General features: G+C 40.2%; 1 protein-coding gene across 1 annotated transcript in view; it reads left to right on the top strand.

Annotated features, from left to right (window-relative positions):
• The first annotated feature begins 9,972 nt into the window (after positions 1-9,972).
• gramd1bb (GRAM domain containing 1Bb) overlaps positions 9,973-19,876 on the top strand; it is an 89,225-nt gene continuing 79,321 nt past the window's right edge. Inside the window, exon 1 of the mRNA XM_020051715.3 lies at positions 9,973-10,485. Within this exon, the coding sequence (XP_019907274.2) occupies positions 10,076-10,485 (410 nt within the window). The 5' untranslated portion in view covers positions 9,973-10,075. The remainder of the gene's footprint in view (positions 10,486-19,876) is intronic.

Here is a 19,876-nt window from a genome sequence, read left to right on the forward strand (position 1 = left end):
CTGCCAAGATGACACCTACCTGCCAAACAGATCCAGAGATAAGGAGTGACCTCTATCTATAGTGACCTCTATCAAGGAACACAGGTATCCTAAAAGACATATGATAACTTGACTTGACAAACAGGGATCATGGAATGTTTTGCTGAAGTAAATGTTAAGAAATATTCTTCCCTAAAAATATAAAATGCTGCAACTATACACTACCATTCAAATACAATAGAGAGTGTAGTTTGAGCAAAAGATGCTCATAGGTTCTCAACTGGCAGCTTCATTAAATTGTACCTGCAAAACACCAGTCTCAGCATCAAAAGTGAAGCTGGCCTTCTAGGCAGAGTTGCAAGGAAAAAGACATATCTCAGACTGGCCAATAAAAAGTAAAGATTAAGATGAGCAAAAGAACATGGACAATGGACAGAGGAAAATTGGAAAAAAGTATTACCAGATCTCAACCCTATTGAGCTGTTGTGGAAGCAGCTTGACCATATGGTACATAAGTATTTCAGAAAGCATGAGGTGAAATCTCTTCAAATAATCTCAACAAATTGATGACTGGAATGCCAAAGGTCTGCAAGGCTGTAATTGTTGCAAATGGAGTATTCTTTGAAGAAAGCAAAATTTTAAAGACACAATTATTATTTCAGTTACAAATCCTTATTTTTAACCTTGGCAATGACTATATTTCCTATTCATTACACCTGTGTTTTCATGGAAAACAAGCAGATTTCTAGGTGACCCCAAACCTTTGAAAATGTGAAAATGGTTCGATATGCACCGATACCAGTATCAGGCCGTTACTGGGCTCATATACTCGTACTCATAGAAATATGCCGATACCATGTCATGGAAAGATTAAGTGAAACTCGATGGTTGTGTCGCCCCTGGACGCATAAGTAGGCTATAGAATATTGAACTCAGATATAGGTACTGCGGAACTACGGAGATGTCAGCAATGACACATGCTCTGCTAAATTGTCAAGAGGAAAGAAAAAACACCCAAGCATTTTGATTAAACATCATAGACACAACACAGCGCAGAGTTCAATGTATGCTAATGCTAGCAGCGCAGAACCACAACAACAGCTAACGCCAACACTGGAGAAGATAACTCAAATGTCCTGTCTGTTGGCAGAAAAAATATGAAAGAGCAGAGCATAACAATATTACATGACAGTTTACTATTGCACGAGCATCAGAGCAGAGAAACAACGTCTTGCACGTTCAGAGTATAAAACTAGCCAGTGAGGTAAGAGTAAAGTAACTAGCTGTGTCTGTGTATGCGCACGTTTGTGTTGAACTGTCAGTAAGTGGCTGTCATATTCAAGGTGGCCATCGTCTGAGCGACAACTGTTAGTTACCAGGAATGTAACACCGGTTATATGAGTGGAGCGGAGCCCCCTAGAGGGGCTTTAGCTCCTAGTGGTTTACACTGTACTGAAAACTCATTATGCAAGATTAGACAGCCAATCAGGGCACGCCTGCCCCTATATAGGACCTGTGAGCCCAGAGAACACCCTCCCGAGATTATTCAGCATAACTCGTGGGACGGCAGGGCAACAGGTCTAGGGGGCTCCGCTCCATTCATATAACCGGAGTTACATTCCCGGTAACTAACATTATATGTCGTGGAGCTCTGCCCCCTAGACCTGTTGCCCTGTGGTTCACGGCTGAGGGAGTGAGCCAAAGATGTACTCCCTGCCGGAACAACAGTAAGCTCGCAGGGTCCAGTAAAAACCTTCCCCAAAAACCCCAAGACGAAAACATCCCGACAGCTGACAAGGTCAGAAAGGGATGACTGAATGCGTAATGAGGGAATCCCCCTTAGTGTAGGCCATCTGGACACGAATCGGTCCACCTGGGCTTCCCCAAACCTCTGCCAGATGAGGGAGACCATATCTGGGTGGAGACGCCACTCGTCCTGATGGAGGCCGCCCCGAGGCATCATGTCCGCGCCCACATTCAGACAGCCCGGAAGTCAGTCAGGGAGCGGAGATGGGCTTCCAATAGCCAAAGATGTGTCGCCGACTGGTGGAGAGCAGGAGACCTGATCCCCCCTTGGCGATTGATATACGCGATCGTGGCCCGATTGTCTGAGCGAATCAGGACATCGCAATTCTGGACTAGACCGTGTCCAGTTCCAGCAGATTGATGTGGTGAGGGCCGGGAGGCCACACTCCTCCAACAACCTGACCCCGGCACACACCGCCCCATCCGTGGAGAGAGGCGTCTGTGAAAACCTGAACGCACTCTGACACCCTGCCCAGCGGAGCACCCTGAGAGAGCACCAAGGGGTCCCTCCAATAGTCCAGGTCCCCTTGTAGGCGAGCTGGCAGAGACAAAGTCCGGTTTCGATAATGTACTGGGTCGTCCCGCTGGCGAGCGAACCAGGCCTGTAGGCTGCACATGTGCAGCAGGCCCAGGGGAACTACTTAGTGCGCTGCGGCAATTATGCCCAACAGGGACATAATGGCCCAAACCGGGCGCCTGCAGGGTGGCCAGCACAGGTTGAGGGCAGAGAGCAGATCGAGAGCCCGTGTGTCCAAAATGCGCGCTCTCATCGTGCGCGTGTCCATGACCAGACCCAGGTAAGAAACCTGGTGGGCTGGCCTCGGCGCGCTCTTCTTCCAATTCACTGCGAGACCCAGCGCCACCTCCAGACATTTGGGAAGGGAGCGGGTCTGCCTGCATCAGAGGAGTCGGGTCCCGCGTAGGAGCGTCCTCCTCAGACATTTCGTCGTCGACGCTGGAGCTCAAGACGGCAGAGACGTCCACCTCCTGTTCAAAGTAGCTCACCCACTCTACATTTGTAGAGAGGGACAAGGAAGCGCAGGAGGAGCAAGCCGGGGGGTCTGTGAGACCCTCACGAGTGTGGGCCAGTCCCAGGCAGGAAACACATGAACGATGGGAGTCCTGGTCTGGAGACAGGTCGGCGCAACGGCATTTCTTCATGTTGAGACGCCGAGCAAAAGAATGTCTACGGCAAAAGTTCTCAAGCTGAAGTAGAGTAATCATTAGATACTCAGCAAGCGTTTGCTGAATAAAAAGGGAGGATGTTCTCTGGGCTCACGGGTCCTATATAGGAGCAGGCATGCCCAGATTGGCTGTCGCATCTTGGATAATGAGTTTTCAGTATGGGTAAACCACTAGGAGCTAAAGCCCCTCTAGGGGGCGGAGCTCCACGACATATAACATCTAGCTAACTTTTACAACTCGACAGCTACAATGGATTAGCGTCATGCAGGCAACGTTAGATAAGACCTGAGGTTTTTGTATTTTGTCTTCTAAATAAAAGTCTGCGTTGAAACGTTATATAGATTCGGCAGAAACAATAACTCTTCAGATGTTCGTATTTTGCCGTCAAAATAAAAGCCTGCGATGGGTTGTGTATTGTTTATATTTTCAAAGGAAAATATTGTGGGGTAAAATATAAATTTAACAAATAACTATTTAAATAATACATTAAATAAGGTAGAATATAAGGAGAGAGCACATTCAGAAATGGTTAGAGCTTAAGTAAGTTATCATAGAGAACCTTTCTAATATAAAGACAATCAGATTTTTTATGTTATTGTTGTTAATGTGCTTTTGCTCATTAGGTTTGGAGAGGTATTGTGTTATAAATCTGGGAGGTGATTCATGAACAGTTTTAAAGATTGATTAATTGAGAGGGAGTAATTAGGTTAGTAGACAAGGAAGAAACTGATACAAAGGAATGGCGTTATTGCAACACATAAAAAATACATAAAAAACAAGTTTGTAGCATCCCAAAGAAAAATAAAGTTTTGTGATATTTGGAGGTTTGGAGATAGTTTCAAGAGGCTGCTATAGTACGATGCTGAGGTTGTGGTGACGAGTTATTTTGTGTGTGGCCATTATGCTAGATAAAAACAACAAATTTGTTATTTTATATAAATTTAGTATTCAACAAAATACCTTATCTCAATGAAATGTACTGAAATTAATGTAAACATAATTGTATTTATTTATTATTTTGGCCAGTATAAAATATGCTTGGCTGGGGGATTTTTTTAATCTACCTGTCCCCTTGGCATTTGAGTCAAAACGTTAATTTCAGACACTGTATGCCAGTATTGGGACCGATTGGGACACACCAACCTGTCATAAAATTGTGTCTCAACATTAGATCATGCCAAGTTTGAATATTTAGCTAGACATCACTAAGCATTGTGTTTAATTGACTAACATTTCTTATGAAGTTTACTTCCACCACAAATGGCATCAATGAACTGTTTGGCTTTTGTTATTGGCTGTTTGAATAGCTTATTAGCCTGAAATAGGCCTACTAGTATCTTACTACTTGGAAAAGTCATAAGAATTGAGCAATTGCTAGCGAGACTGAAGACAAACTTTACACTGACAAAGCTATTTAATTTCATGGCACAACAACATTTGTTTTTCTTTCATTTATGAATGACATAACTATCAATATAGATGACAATAACTGACTTTTTCATCAAGTGAAAAGACAAGAGAATCGTGGAAACACCAGAACCCAGTCCACAACATGTTTACAAACTTTTGTCTGTTTACTGAAAAAATCCTACCTAGTGCAGCTTTGAGTACTTGGTATCGGTACTCAGTATCGGCAAGTACCCAAATATACCCAACTCGTACTTGTAACTCGGCCTCATCCGGTGCATCCCTAAAAATGGTCATACATATCCAAAAAGAAAAATAAACCCATTTAAATAGCAGATGCTGTGGATATTACAAAATCATTTGTTATTAAGTGCAAATATTCAACATCATAAAATGTAGTCCTTAGATTACTGTACACACTACATTTACAAAATACAAAAATACACAGTTTAAATTGATAACTTTTTTATCTAAGAGCAAAAGTTGAAACACTTTTAAATTGTAGACACTACACGTTGACATTGCGTGACCTTATACTGTATACTTAGTCATTTATGGTCATATAAAGGAAGAGTACAGTATCTGCATTTTATTAGTAGACATGGATAACAGGCATAAAACATTTATGCATGATAAGATACTACATCAGTGCATTACCAATTATCTACATAATACATCCAGTATTCGACTGGCCAAATCATTATTTTAATTTTTTTCACTGATTGCATTATTGCTTTGTAGCGCAGTATTAAGTACATTTAATGTTAATATGAGAGCAGTGACATGGGGAACGGTTAGGCCACACAGAATATGCTGTATGTCAGACTGTGTTATTTGACCAATGCTTGATGGTGATCCTATTTGTTTGAACATCATTTAAGAGCCTTCATACATATTCAAGAAGATTTTGTCAGACTATCCAGCCCAGATCACATTTCTGTACTCTGTGTTCCATGCCTCCGTGCCCTGTGGTTCCACGTGATTAACAATGTGTGATGACACTCATCCAACCTGTCAGAAATGCCCATTCTTGTGCATACACCCACACACTGTATGCACAGACCATTGTATGTTTCAATTTCTTCTTTTATTGAAAATGAAAACTGCGTTTCTATTCCTAGTGTGGTGCCATAGTAATGTTTTATTGCTCTGTTACTTACACAATTATGTGCATTTTATAAACTTTTGTGTACAAAACTTTCATTGTCTGTTAATTCTTAAATTATACAATCACAAATTAAAAGAAATCTGGCCCTCATACCAACATGGCAACCTTGTAATCCCCTTGTTTTCAATACCCTCTTCCTGTAACTATTCTCCAGGTTATTATAGGGTTTGGAATGTACATGAGGAAAATGTCCGAATCAAAGGCACATTTCGACTTAAAACTATATTTGGGTGAAAATCCCCTTACCTGGTGTTGTGCCTGATGGCCAAAGGTGTCACATTTCATGACAAGCCATTCTAACACGGAGCATTTTGAGTATTTTGTATTGGCCAATAGGATCCAAGCAGATGTAGTTGATTAAACTTTCATGAGTGTTTTTGCAGCAAAAATATTCTACCAACTGAGAAGCCTGGTACAATCAGATAAGCCTGTAGATTATTATTTCTGAAAAGTCATTACTCTCTCAAACCACTGACCATTGAAGATAGTTTTAGATTTCATGAAAGCAACCAAGAAGGGGAATCTATTTAAAGGTTTTTGACTGTACTAAAAGAAAACGTATCTGGACATGAGTTCGGGAGATCACTAAATGACCCGTGAACATGCGGGCTGGGGGAGAAAGTAGGTACCAACGGACATTAATTCTTCTGTAATGAACACCTTCTGCTTTGTTAAACTGAGATTCTGTTCACAACATTTCTCATTATGCATGGCAAAATAAATACATTTCACAAAGTGTTGATTGTTTAATAGTTTATACCCCCCCATAAATGTTTACACATGTTGTTTAACACAACTTTTTTGGTTACCACATGATTCTGTGTGTTATTTCATAGTTTAGATGTCTTCACTATTATTATTCTAAACTAAAGAAATGCCCTTGGATAAGTAAGTGTGTCCAAATGTTTGACTGGTATTATGTATAGCAGATAATGTTGATGAAATTAGACATATTTAGTGACACCTGTCAGTACCACAGGAGGGAAAATCAATCATTAACGTAAACCTCTAAACAGAGTACTTAGCCCTAGTAATGGGCATACATCTGAGTATGTTTAGAAGTGTAGAATGTTTAGGATGTTTTTTTTATTGTGATCTATAGACAAATCAGGTACAGAAACCATAGTAAATAACAGAAGACATAATGCCTAACAATAATGGGAAATACCCTAACCCTAACCCAGATACAGTTAAAACGGGAATAACCCTGCATTAGAGCATGTGATGTTGGGTTGGGTGGGAAAATCGTTAAGTCCTAATGGATGCACAGATGGGTGACAAATCAAAGGAAGAAAACTGAATAAATGAATGGAGGACTATAAAGAATGCAGATGCTTACATCCAGGTGTAGTGCATGATAAAAGTAATGAACATTGCACCATGCTCTGTGCTATGTATAAAAATGCTGTGCAGGCCCAATTGACCTCAATTATGGATGAAGATCGCAAGGGGAAAGGATCTAAGTGACTTCAGAGGATTTATAACTGAGTCTCTTCCAAGATGACAATTGCCCCATCCACAGGGCATGAGGGGTCATTGAATGGTTTGATAAGTATGAAAATGATGGGTATCTCATGTTAAGGCCTTCACAATCACCAGGTCTCCATTCAGTTGAACACCTAGGGTAGATTTTGGACCAGTGTGTTAGACAGCGCTCTCCACCACCATCATCAGAACACAAAATGAGGGAATGTCTGTCGTAAAGGTGTTACATCCCTCCAGTACACGGTGGTTCCAGGGTTTTATTCTATGGTGAGGTGCATTGAAGCTGTTCTGGTGGCTCTTGGTGGCACAGCACCTTACTGAAACACCTTTTTTCCTTATATTAGTCACACATCTTTTGGCAAACCTTGTCCCCTCCTCTCAGTGACAGTTCAATGTGTCATGTGTCACATGGCCTTTACTAGTATGTTTGTATGCTCTGATGACAGTCAGTTGATTGAAAGCTGACAAAAGTAGTTGCTACGATAAAGCCACACTTGATTAATAACCTCCCTAGCGGATTAAACCATGCCTAGAATGTCAATAGGCCTGGAGAATACCTATAGGACTTTTGTTGCAAATGGATGGGAAAAACCTTTTTGTCTGAAACTTCTCAAAACACGTTAACCCAGTGGAATGCATTGCATGGGAGGGGCTTATACAGGTGCTCATGATAATAATGCCTTCAGTGCAACATTAGCTAGCGAGGATGGCAGCAAAACCTCTTAATAAAACCCCATCAAAATATGTGGATGTATGTCGTGTTCATGGTGGACCATTTCAGTCTTTGAGAAACAAATCTTTTTCCTAGGTAAATTGTCATTATTGCAAAAGGAATACACACTCATGTTAGAAAATAGGACTGGTAACGTTGAATGATGGGCTTTCTAAAGCAGTATGTGGCTCCTGTCACAATCTTTTGCTATAATAGGGTGGATGAGAAATAATTAGCACTTTTGTGAGAGGAAACATACAGTGTCTGAAATTAACATCTCTTTTTCAGAACAGCATTAGTTCAGAGAAGTTGTAGGGGCTTTATTGACTCGAACTCATGAATAGAGAACAGTTCTTCCAAAACAGAATTAAGTCTTTGCTTCTTTTCTGATATGTTGCAACCTAGGTAGGAACTAAAAACTTTCAGGAAATGTATTTTATCCACTCAAGAAATAATGAAACCACGCTAAGCCCACATTCAACAAGCCTGTGAGTGGAGGTTTATTTCAAAACCTACATCCAATAGAAATTGTATGTAGAAACGTTTCAGCGGCAACTTTCTTCATGACCTGGATTCAAAAACCCAGCTAACTGGGAGGAAGTAACTATACCACCGCACATTTCAAGTGTCTGCTAAATAATTTTATGTAAGTATAACATTTTAATGATAATATTATATTGAAAGACATATTTAATGCAACTCTACTATCTTTCCTCCTTTGAATAAGTTTGGAACAATTTAAAAGACAATTTAAGATAAACAGCAGACAGATAAAAAATACCAACAGTTAATAAGCAAATTGAGAATACTCAACTCTGTAATAAAAAACAGTGTAGTGATAGTTTGCAAGCTAGTTAAACAGATTAACATAAATGTATCTCTCAATCTTTTTACATCATCAGTCACTGGAGTCCATTGCAGGTTTTCTGAAACTTAGCCCTTTCATGAGAAGAGAAACAAGACTTAACAAGGCTAGTTTGTGCCAGTTCTGGCACATATCAGTGGAACTCTTGGGATTTTACTTCTCCACAACTAACATTTTCAGTATTGTAGTCAGGTCTCACTGGTGCTGAGATGCATTTTTAAATGCAAAAAAGTGCCAGCAAGTCAAGCTAGCCAAACAGGACATCCTGCCATCAATCCTGCAATTTTGAGGGTAAAAACAACCAGATACATAGAATAGACAACTGAAAATATATACCCTTATGTACAACATGTAAAGAGGTTGCTTTACAGCACCATGACAATAGCATATGTATACAGTACCAGCATATGTAACAGTGTATATATTGTATCACATTGGTCTAGAATTTCTTCCACATTTGCACAGCTAAATGTAAATTTCAGCACACAGCTATTGGTTCAAAGTATGCCTTATTGATTAATGTTCCCCTGAGTCAGTAACATGTAAGTATAGTGGCCAGATGCAGAGTAGCACTGCCAGCTAACAGCATTACATGGACACGCTCTTCATGGACAGGTCAGTGTAAATAATAGAGGAAAAGGGTGTGTGTGTGTGTGTGTGTGTGTACATTGTGTTTGTGCAGGTTTTCGGTGGTCATTGTTTTCTTGTGTGCATTTAATATGCACCAGTGGGTGTGCATGGGTATATCCCTTGCTGTGTCATCACCCTCAGACGTTTCTTTACACAGCAACCATCTTTGAGAATACTCATGTTATTGGTCAGCATCAACTCTGTTCTTACTGGAAACCTGAGACTTCCCGTTTAGCCAACAGGCAGCAAGGAAGCCAGCATTAGGGAGGCTGCAAATAGAAATATCACCGTGAATGTGTGAGTGATTAACTGGGCCTACCTGTCCAGGCGGAGGGCAGAAGAGTACTATTACACTCCCTGACAGGCCTTATACATGTTTAATTTGCTGCTCGGAGAACAGAATACCCTTTGTTATCTAATCCAACCCTCTATTCTGGCTAGAGATTGTGCTGCAAACCATTAACCTTCCGACAACCAACAACTTACACAGAATTCCCATTTGCTGAGAACCAGACAAGGCCCGGTCTATTTGAAGGGCTCCCCTATTAAAATGTCTGGGCATGCACGGGGACATGGATGAAGGTAACGATGAAAATCAGTGGTGAGAAACTACATTGGTAAAGGCTGTATGAATGCTTAGTAAATCAGTATGTGCTCTTGGAGGACTTTGACACCTGACACTCAGTAACTATCTACTACCACAGCTTCCACCAACTACATCTCCCTGCAAGCCTGCCATCTAAAACAGCGCGCCAGCCAGCACTTCTCCAATATCCAGCATTCTAGTAGCAGTCTCTTAGTGGCAGTGTGTTTGCGTTTGTGAGTTCAAGCTTCAACCATGAATGAGAACTTACGCCCCCCAACACTCCACATGAATGTCCCCTGTGATTCTGCTACCTACTTGGATGGGGGGACTGGCAGGGTCTTGGATGGTCCTGTGTTGTCAAGCTCGTCCACCCCAACGCTACAAAGGAAGCACTTCAAGATGCGGTGCATTGAGAATATCCCAGGCAAGAGGGCGAGGGACCAGGAGTGGCTAGTCAATAGGCAGCTAAGCTCTACCCGTTCCCACTCTGGTTCCAAGGAGTACCTGCAGCTGCCATCCACCGACATCACACTGTCCAGCGATGAGGATGGAGCCGTCTGGTCCAACTGCTCCACACCCAGTGCCTCACCCTTACGTAAGCGCTTCCTGCTCCGCAAGTGGCTGAGGGTGAGAGAGAAGGAGCACAACGGCAGTGAGAGCAGGTACATTCCCTACAACTAAAACTCAGCCTGCTTTTGGGTTTTCCTTCCTGCCCTCCCTTTAAATCCTTTATTTTGCTTTGAGCCTGCTGTCACTGTCCGTTACATTTAGCCAGCACTAAGACTGACGGAAAGAACAATGTCATCGTCATATGAAAAGGTTGTTGGTTTTGTTTTATAAGAAACGGTGAGAGATTCTGTAGGAACAAAACGTTTCTGGTTGTAAGAAAGCAGCCTGCTCCTCTTTGTTTAAACATTTTGTTGTTGAACCAGAAACAAATGCTGTCAGTTATAGCTCCTAAATGCCACTGTATGAAAATATAGCATTAATCTGCCTATAGGTGGAACTTGTACGGAAATTTGAAAAGTCAGCATAGGTATTTCCTAAGGTATGATTCTGTATGAATAGGTTGAAGAGTTGGCAAAATTCTTACGGACTATTATTACTTGATTTGCAATTTAGATGTGTTGTCTCCACAGTTTTGTCTTGCCAGCACTCTGATGTTAATATTTGTCTTATTCGTCAACAGTGCTATTTTCCAAAATTCAGCAAACTCTAATAATTTTTTTTAATAACGTTTTTTAAGCTAGCTAGTTTTTATGCACCTTGCAGTTAAGAATGTCAAAATGTAATTGTCCACTAAGGGTAGTGGCTGACATTGCTACAAAATGCTGTTACTTTTTTTAGGTTACTTACAAATTGGATCATGCTCACCATGGCATTGCTTTTGAAAACATGTGTATTCGTAATATCACATTACATGCGCTGTTGCTGAGTGCACTATAGGAACCATTTACAAATAGTTTGCTAGTCATCGAAAGCTACTAGCCACAAAGCTTTTCAGCCCTTTGGGTGGCACTTGTCCAATCACAGTTTTTTCAGCATACACCAAGACAGTCAGGTCAAAACAGTTCAATCTATCTAGAAGTCCCACCCGTCTATTGCAATTGCAATGCAATGCACATACACAATGCAGATACAAATGCAAAGGGCAACAGAAATGCAAAAATACATTTGCATTGCACAATATTTATGTATTCTCTTGTACATTTCTTAATATGGCCAATCTAGTCCTGTGTATTTGTCAGACACCAGTAACCAAATGCAAAAGAAAAGCTTAATAGAAGACAGCTGTGAAGCAAATTTTCCAAATATTTTGTTAACTGTTCTATGGTATTGCAAAACCAAAGAGCTAGACCAACAAAACATGTGTCACTCTCCAAATATTTATGGACTTCACTGTGTGTATTTTTTGCCAAGAAAAGTATAATAGACCCGGTACAGGAGATTTGACATTTTAGTTGTTGACATTTAAACAAACTGGAGTTTTGTGTTTTTTTGACATAAAATACCGGACAATGATGTGGAAGTATCAATTGATTTATTTTTTCTTCTTTTCATCATGCACAAAGAAATTATTCATGTTTATGTTACTTCTAGATTTGACTATTGCAGGGCTCTTCTCTCCAGCTACCCAGATAATAGAGTAAATAAACTTTAATTAGTGCTTAATATAACTGCTAGAATCCTGAGTCAACATACTCCAGCACAACCCTCTCTATAATGGCCGTCTGTTGAGGCTAAGGCTGCTCCTAACTTACCAAGCATTCCATGAAGTTACTCTTAGTTTTCTCTTTGAATTAGTGCTGCCATACACACCTATTAGTATGCTACACCAGAAGTATTCAACCCCCACCTCTCCAAACCTCTCCCCCAAGTTGTTTCATACATTTGTTTTAGCCCTGAACAGGCATCTGACTGACTAATCAAGGGCTTGATGATCAGCCGACAAGTCTAATTGGGTGTGCTAGCTCTGTATTATATCAAATACATGGAATGACTGTGGATCCCAGAGGAAAGGGTTGAATACATTCACAAGATGCAGGCCTTGCTCTTCCCTAGATGTATTAAATAAACAGCTGCAGGCAGGGCTTTCACTCATTGGGCTCAATTTCTGTGTAATAATCTGCCAATACATATTTGTACATGGCATCATGGGCTCCGTCAAGCACCAGTAGATTTTAGACCGAAATCTGTCTGCATCTGCAAGGAGACAAAAATTATGTTGTTGTTTAATATTTCACCAAGACATTGACCAAAGCGTGACCAAAAATGTCTCACTGACTACAGAATTACACTTGCAATGGCCAACGTCACTAGGAGGCATGGTTATTTCCTCAATTATATCAGTGAACAATGGCAGAGGGTGGCAAACGAAAATCCCTCTGTCATTTTCTGGTTAATAACATTCTACACAGTTCACATTGATTTCTGTAAATGCTAAAGACTGTAGGTATTCACTGTGCCATCATACCTGCTGTTAAATAATTTAATAATATTAATATATCAAAACAAAATAGAGGAGACTAAAATTTAGGAGTATACTAAAATTTTGTTACTGATTATGAGGGAGATAGGCACTCCAAATTAGCGCCATAGTACCGTAACACCTGACATTTAGCAGCAGTGAACAAAAGGCAACCACTGTCCTAGTATAACTGTCACAAGAACTTACACTGTCATCAATAAGGAGTTACTCTAAAGAATGCTGTAAGGAATACTTATCTGGGTAATTTAGAAGTCTAAAGATATATGTTTCAATGCATTTTCAGCAAACTGATTTGCCACAGAATAATATTGCATTAAAAAGCATACATGTGCACTCAGGTCTTGGCACACAACATTACCACACATGTGCCTGTACTGGCCTGAGTGGACTGGCCAGTAATCTCTATAAAATTATGGGCATCCAACCTTCACCATTCACTAACATACCTGGGATGACAGCCAGTAGTGATTACGGCATCTGATCAGTTATGAAAATGTTGTTAGGTCCAATCCCAGAAAAAGTTAATGTGGAAAAATAATGAGGTCCCTGAAAAAGTCATTTCTCCCTAATGCTCCTGTTATTGTGGCAGCTCCCTGCATCTCTCTAACTCATTGTGTGCAAACTGCCAAATTTCTTCTAGAAATTAGCCATCTAGAAATAACAGCACAGTTTTGTACTGTATTTGGCTTCACAGCTGTTTCTTATTAGGTTGGTGTGTTTGTGTGCGTCATTAGTGCATGGTAACTGGGTGAATAAAGAGAAACAGAACAAAGATGAATAGTCAGTCATACACCTATACATAATCATTCACCATTAATCCGGTAAAAAACAATCCCCTCTGAAAGCAGATTTTTAGAGAATTTCACTGTTCTAGCGATTTCATGAGAATGTCTATCAGTGCATAGTGTGCCTTTTTCTTTCTGACACTAGATGGTACTACAACACACATATGCAGCCACTGTGCTTAATTCCCACATTGAAAGTGCTTCATAAATGCTTGAATAACAGAATATAATTTATTATAGACAGGTTGCAAGTTCCTGTTCTCCCAAACTTTCCTCTTGCCATCACTCCAACACATGTTATTGTTTGTCTCATCTGTCCACAACCCCTTTATCAAGAATGCAGGCTATTTTGGATATTTTTAAGGCCATCCTGTTAATGAGACTAACTAGAGGACTGTAAGGTGTTTTTGCACCTTGCAGTCCAACCGCTGTAGTTCTGCCTTTGTAGTTTTCTGCTAATTGTAGTTGCTGACACTTTCACGCCCACCTCCTGGAGAGTGTTCCTGGTCTGTTGGACCGTTCATTGTTGGTTTTTTTCTTTATAATGGTTAGCATTCTTTGGTCACCTGCTGACTAGATATTGAAAGCTGTATTGTACATGGACTAATGATGCAAACATACTCACCAGCTTAATTAATAGACAGCTCTGAAGCCAAATGTCCAAATACATTTGGTACCTTTAAATGGGGGGACCATGGTTCATCCAGTATTCTCAAGCTATTCTAAAAACCATTGTCGCTGTGTAATGTCAAATCCAAAGAGCTGGTGTACAGAGTTGAACCACATACCTTGTGCCACTGTCCAAATACTTATGTACTGCAACATACGGCTCCGGAAAAAATTAAAAGACCACTGCACAGAAGGGTTAAAATTAAGAGACTGCAAATTGAAAGTTTCTGTTCCGCACTCAAAACCTTCCTTTTCAAAGGAAAGAACAAGGTGCAGTGGTCTCTTAATTTTTATCCAGAGCTGTATATTCTTTGCCAAGAAAGGTATACCAGACCCGGTACAGGAGATTTGAAAACTCAGATGACGTATGGACGTATGGACTACTCAGTATTTACTCCATTACCTAGGCTACCGTAGACAAGCAGTTGGAATGATCACACTCATGGTTTATGCACTTATTTTTGCATACGGATATGATAAATGAGGCCCAAGGTTTTTCACATTAACTGAAAACAATGTAGTCTGCATTGGTTTTCTGTTGGAACCATACCTGCTTCTCACACTTTCTTATTTCACTCCGTCTCTCTCAATTCTCTTTCACCCATTCTCTTAATATCTGTGCCAGGCTAAAACATGTTCCCCTCGCTTTCATTCTTGCTCTATTTCTCCCTCTCTCCTGCTCCCCATCCTCTCATTCCACTTCACTCTAACTACATTTTCTGTCCTGCCATTTCTCCATATACTTCTCCAAATAGCACCATGCATTTTATGGGATTGCTCATGCATGTTCTTTCTTGTCTCTGTTGTCTGTAATATCTTGAGTGGGGCTTCTGCTTCTGTTGGGTGAATGTTTTTATTTCCAGCTTTAGAGGACACATAATGTCATGTCACCTCTGTAGAGAACAGCTACATGTCTACTCTGGTGAGATTCTGTAGGGGGAAAACATTAGCATTAGCATTCATTGCATTAGAGAAATGGGTTTTCCTCTAGAACATGCATTCTGTGGTTTGTTGTGTTTGATGACTGGTTCATGAGACACCAACAGTGATTATCTCCACCCTGTCTTTTTACATTGTAGAATTGAGCAATAAGACAACCACTTGATTGTTATTTATATTAGGACACATTTGAGAGCAGTCACAAGTCAATTCCAATTGTTTAGATTCAGTTATTATAAAGTAATGATTTGATGTATTCTTGTGTATCTTTGACATATAACACGATGCCTGTATGAGTGACTGATCTCCCTCCTTGCCTCACAGGACTGAAAGTGTGGTGGACAAGATTAGGTACAGTAAGTCTGTACTCTTCCCTATACTTTCTCATCTCAGCTGGAGCAGTGTAACCATATGCTGTGGGGTTTTTGTGTGGTGTATAGTGGGGACCCCTGTGCTCTGTGTTTATACCATGCTATATAGGCTGTGTTAGATGGCATGGTCTTTAGGGGCCTGCTGTCTCTCACCCCATAGCCCCCAGTCTGCCTGGCATGTGTATGACAGATCCATGGCTTTGTCCTTGCCGACTGAGGTGTCTGAATACGCTTTACATTTGGAAAGGCGAGGCGTGAATACAGTTGCAAGCCATGGAATGTCATTGTTTGCCTTTACTGGACAAACAACATCAGTCACAATGCAGAACACAAACAGGGCTTTGTGACTGGCAGTAGATTATTGGGATTTGTCAGTTCGCTGTTCTGCTGGACATAGAATGTCTATGTGCAGATTAATTTCATTCTGAAGGGCTTTCATTCTGTTCACACCTGTGGAGACACTTGCCAGGTCTGATTAACACAGTCTATATGCAAACACCCAAAAGGTGAGTGATAGTATTACAGTGGAGGAATGAGTGATGCATGATGACTAGTGTGAAATGGTTTGAAATGGTATGTGCAGTGCACTTGTTGTCTTTGTTGGATTGACAGTTCATGGTTATGCAGGTCTGTCAGCAGTGAATTATTTTAGGGTGTATGTAGGCTAATCGTGATTTGTTTTGAGCTGAAGCTGTTTAGAAACAGTGAGCTGATCCACAGTCTTCCATCATCATCATTAGCCAAGATTGATAACTCATTCAGTTATCAAAATGCATTCCTGCTCGTTGATTATATATTATGTAATCTGCACTGGTCGTGCAGGAAATTATCAAGCACATTGGTGGAGAGTGATGTGCCTGTACTGGCCTGAGAGGACTGGTCAGTCATGAGAGTGGTTTGACCAAAAGACTAAGACCAATTTTTTCCCTGATCACCATTATAGGACCTACAGATGGTCCACTTGATCTACTGTTGTGTTCAGCCATAATGCTCTCTGCCTTTCAAAATAACCTAAACAGTTGCTTTTTCAGTGAGAAATCCCTTTTTTTCAAACGTGAATATCATTTCTTACAGAGTTATGATGGTGATTATGCACGTATGCACGTAACCCAGTGTTGAAGCTAATAACCAAATTCTGACAGTAAAACATTTTTATGAGAAAACATTTGGTGTCACTTTATTTTGAGACTCCCAAAAGGGTGCATGTAGATGCTCTACAGACTGTCTACTGACTATCTGTAACATTTTAACTAGTTAGCTAATAAACGTAACCCTTATCTACATCCTAACCCAAACGTTTATTCTATCCCTAACCTTAACCTTTACCCTATACCTAATTCTAAACCTAAACCGATAGTTTGTTAAAAGTTTGTTGAAAGTTTGTTGATAGTATTACTATCTATAGAAGGGAATTGGGACTCCCAAAATAAGGTATTAGCAAACATTTTTATATTCCCATTATACTTTACTACAGGTAGATGTTTTGGGATAGTTGTTAATGACTTGGGTTTTGAAGGCAAATTGACTGACTAAGCTGGTAAAAAATATATATTTCAAACAGAAAAGCATGGATTAATCAGTAGACTAAAAAAGCTAAATGAGTATGAAAATGCCTCATTCACCCCATACCCCTCCAGCTTTAACCTAGTACAATAGCTACAGTGCCCTCCAGAATTATTGGACTCCTTGCTTAATTGGAACACCTGCATTTAGTACTTTGAGAACCCTCCCTTACCAAGACAATAACATGGAGTCTTCCACAATGTTTGATGAGGAGGGGAACACATTACAAGAGATCATTCAACCATGCAGCATATGGACTCCTGTTTAACTCACTCAGCTTATCAATAGGGTTTAGGTTAGGGTACTGACTTAAAGGGAATGACTGTTGCGAAGGCTTGATTCAATGGTCAGTGAGAATGTTTTTTGTGGCTCTCAAAGGAGTTATTTGGATCATTGTTCTGTGGGATGATTCAACAACAGCACAATTCAAGCTTCCTGGAAGTGGCAGACAGATTTTGCTAGAAAATCTCCTGGTCCTTTTTATAGTCCTTGATGCCATGTGTCCTGACAGGGTTCCCAGGGGATTTGGAAGCAAAACAACCCTGTAAATACAGTATCAAAATAATGAAAATTGAGGAGTAAGTTCATTTTCCTGCATGACCATCTCTCATTTTACATCAAACCTACCTCTGGAGTTTGTGTCCATTTAACCATAAAACATGGTTCCAATCCAAGTTCTATTAAAATTTAGCAAACTCTGTTGACGTGTACATGTATGAGCTGGCAAGACATTCCAATAACTTATTAGCATGGCGGTTTATTTTAGTTTTAAAGTCTTGCTGAACACAAGCCTAGTCAAGTTAAATTTCTTCCTTCACCTAAATCACGCTCTAAAATGAACCAAGGTAAAATGTAGTCCATTGGAAGGCGCATTTCACTAATTCACAGTGGTATTGGGGCTTTACATTTGAGATTTGTAAATCTAATCTCAAATGCAATAGTGTCGCTAATGTGGAGGCTAGGGCATTTAGGACCGATAAAGGATTACGTATAAAGTTTAATCTTAATCCTTTATACGTCCTAAACGCCCTCGCCTCCATAGCAGGTGGTTATTCCGCATCCTTGGCCCTGTGTGGAGAACACATACAAAAAGGCTGTTAGTTACACATTGGTGGAACTTACCCCAGAGCAGCTCCTAGTCCCTCTTTTATAGCATTTGTGAAATGCAGGTGTGTCTGGGATGGAACTGGCCCTCCCAGCCATCTCTATTGTTCCCGGCTCCTCACTGCACTCACCCGGCACACTCTCTCTTTGTTACGGAACTTTATTGTCCTGTACACAAATGTCTTAAATCAGTGCATATCTGTCCATTAAAATGTCCTGAACTCTATAACTAAGATAATTCTTAAACCATAAATTACTGGCCATGCCCAATGTCAGCTCTTTTTAACACAATGTAGTAATCAACGGTATCAAAAGCCTTTGAAAGTTCATTGAATAGGGCAACATAATGTGATTTCTCGTCCGAAGCTTTGGCAATACAATTACAACCAATATATTTGCAGTAATAGTAATGGTTCCAGGTCTAAAACCCGACTAATCTGATCAGAATGCAGATAAAAACGAATGCAGCTGCATATTTACAAATGACTTCCGAACATAACTAGTATTCCCACACCCACATAATGCCAGGATATGGGCGGTTTTCCATACTTTTGGAATAATCCCATGAATTAATGTTAGATAAAATATATTGTTAGAGCTCCAGAGATGAGAGGGGTGACAGTAACCAGCAGAACTAGGTAAAGATTCTCAGCCCTGTGGTTTTCTTAGTGTCAATAACTAGTAAGCATCAAGGACCTAGTTTTCTGTAATATGCCACAGCAAAGAAATCTTGACTATTAACAACTTTTATACTTTATTTTCAGTTATTACTTCACTTAGGGTAGGTATGTTTTGCCAATTAAAATCATCAACAAAAGCATTTGTATCTGTTGGTCCAGATTCCAACAGGATAATAACTTTATAATCTGGCTCTTGAAACATGCCTGGAGAACATTTTTATTTGATTTATTTAACTTTTAGTAAAAAAGTATGGACACGTTTGAACACAATATGCTACTCATTTTATCAATTATCTAACTAACCTAATTTGTTAATACCTTCACATTTATTGTGTGATCCATCTACATAAACTTAATCAGGTATCAAACCCACTACATATTACTAGTGCCATGCGCTATCAACTGGCACTTCACCCTGCTGTAACCATATTTAAGAATAACACAAGAGGGGGCAATATCCAAAGGGTATGAATGAGCTGCTGCCACCAAATGGTTTCCAGCCATCACATGGTCTATTGGGGCTCTGGCTCGGTCAACACGGCTCCAGTGTCCTTTACTGCCAACTGAGTCATCTTGGGTGGTTGAGACAGAGGTTACCCACTCATGTACTGTATGTCCCTCAGGAACTGGCGGTGCCTCTACACCTACATTATATCCAGGACAGACATACTTTAAGAGGATGCTCTACCTGAGTTTTGTTCTTTTACCCCAATCCAATTAATTTAGTCAAACACGGAAACACAACAAAATATTTTAAACTACTAGGATAATAGCTCACCTTCCGTCAGTAACTTGGACCTCCTTTTTAGCAGTACACAACATGATGCTGATTTCAGGTGGGAGCATAGTTGCTTTGGATCTGTTAAGCTCAAAAAAGCTCCTTTCCTGAATGCACTTTTTGCAGCATGACAAAAAATAGTAAACAGATAAACTTGTGTGCATTTGTGTTTTTT

This window comes from Esox lucius, chromosome 1 (genome assembly GCF_011004845.1).
Source record: "Esox lucius isolate fEsoLuc1 chromosome 1, fEsoLuc1.pri, whole genome shotgun sequence".
Classification (NCBI taxonomy): Eukaryota; Metazoa; Chordata; class Actinopteri; order Esociformes; family Esocidae; genus Esox; species Esox lucius.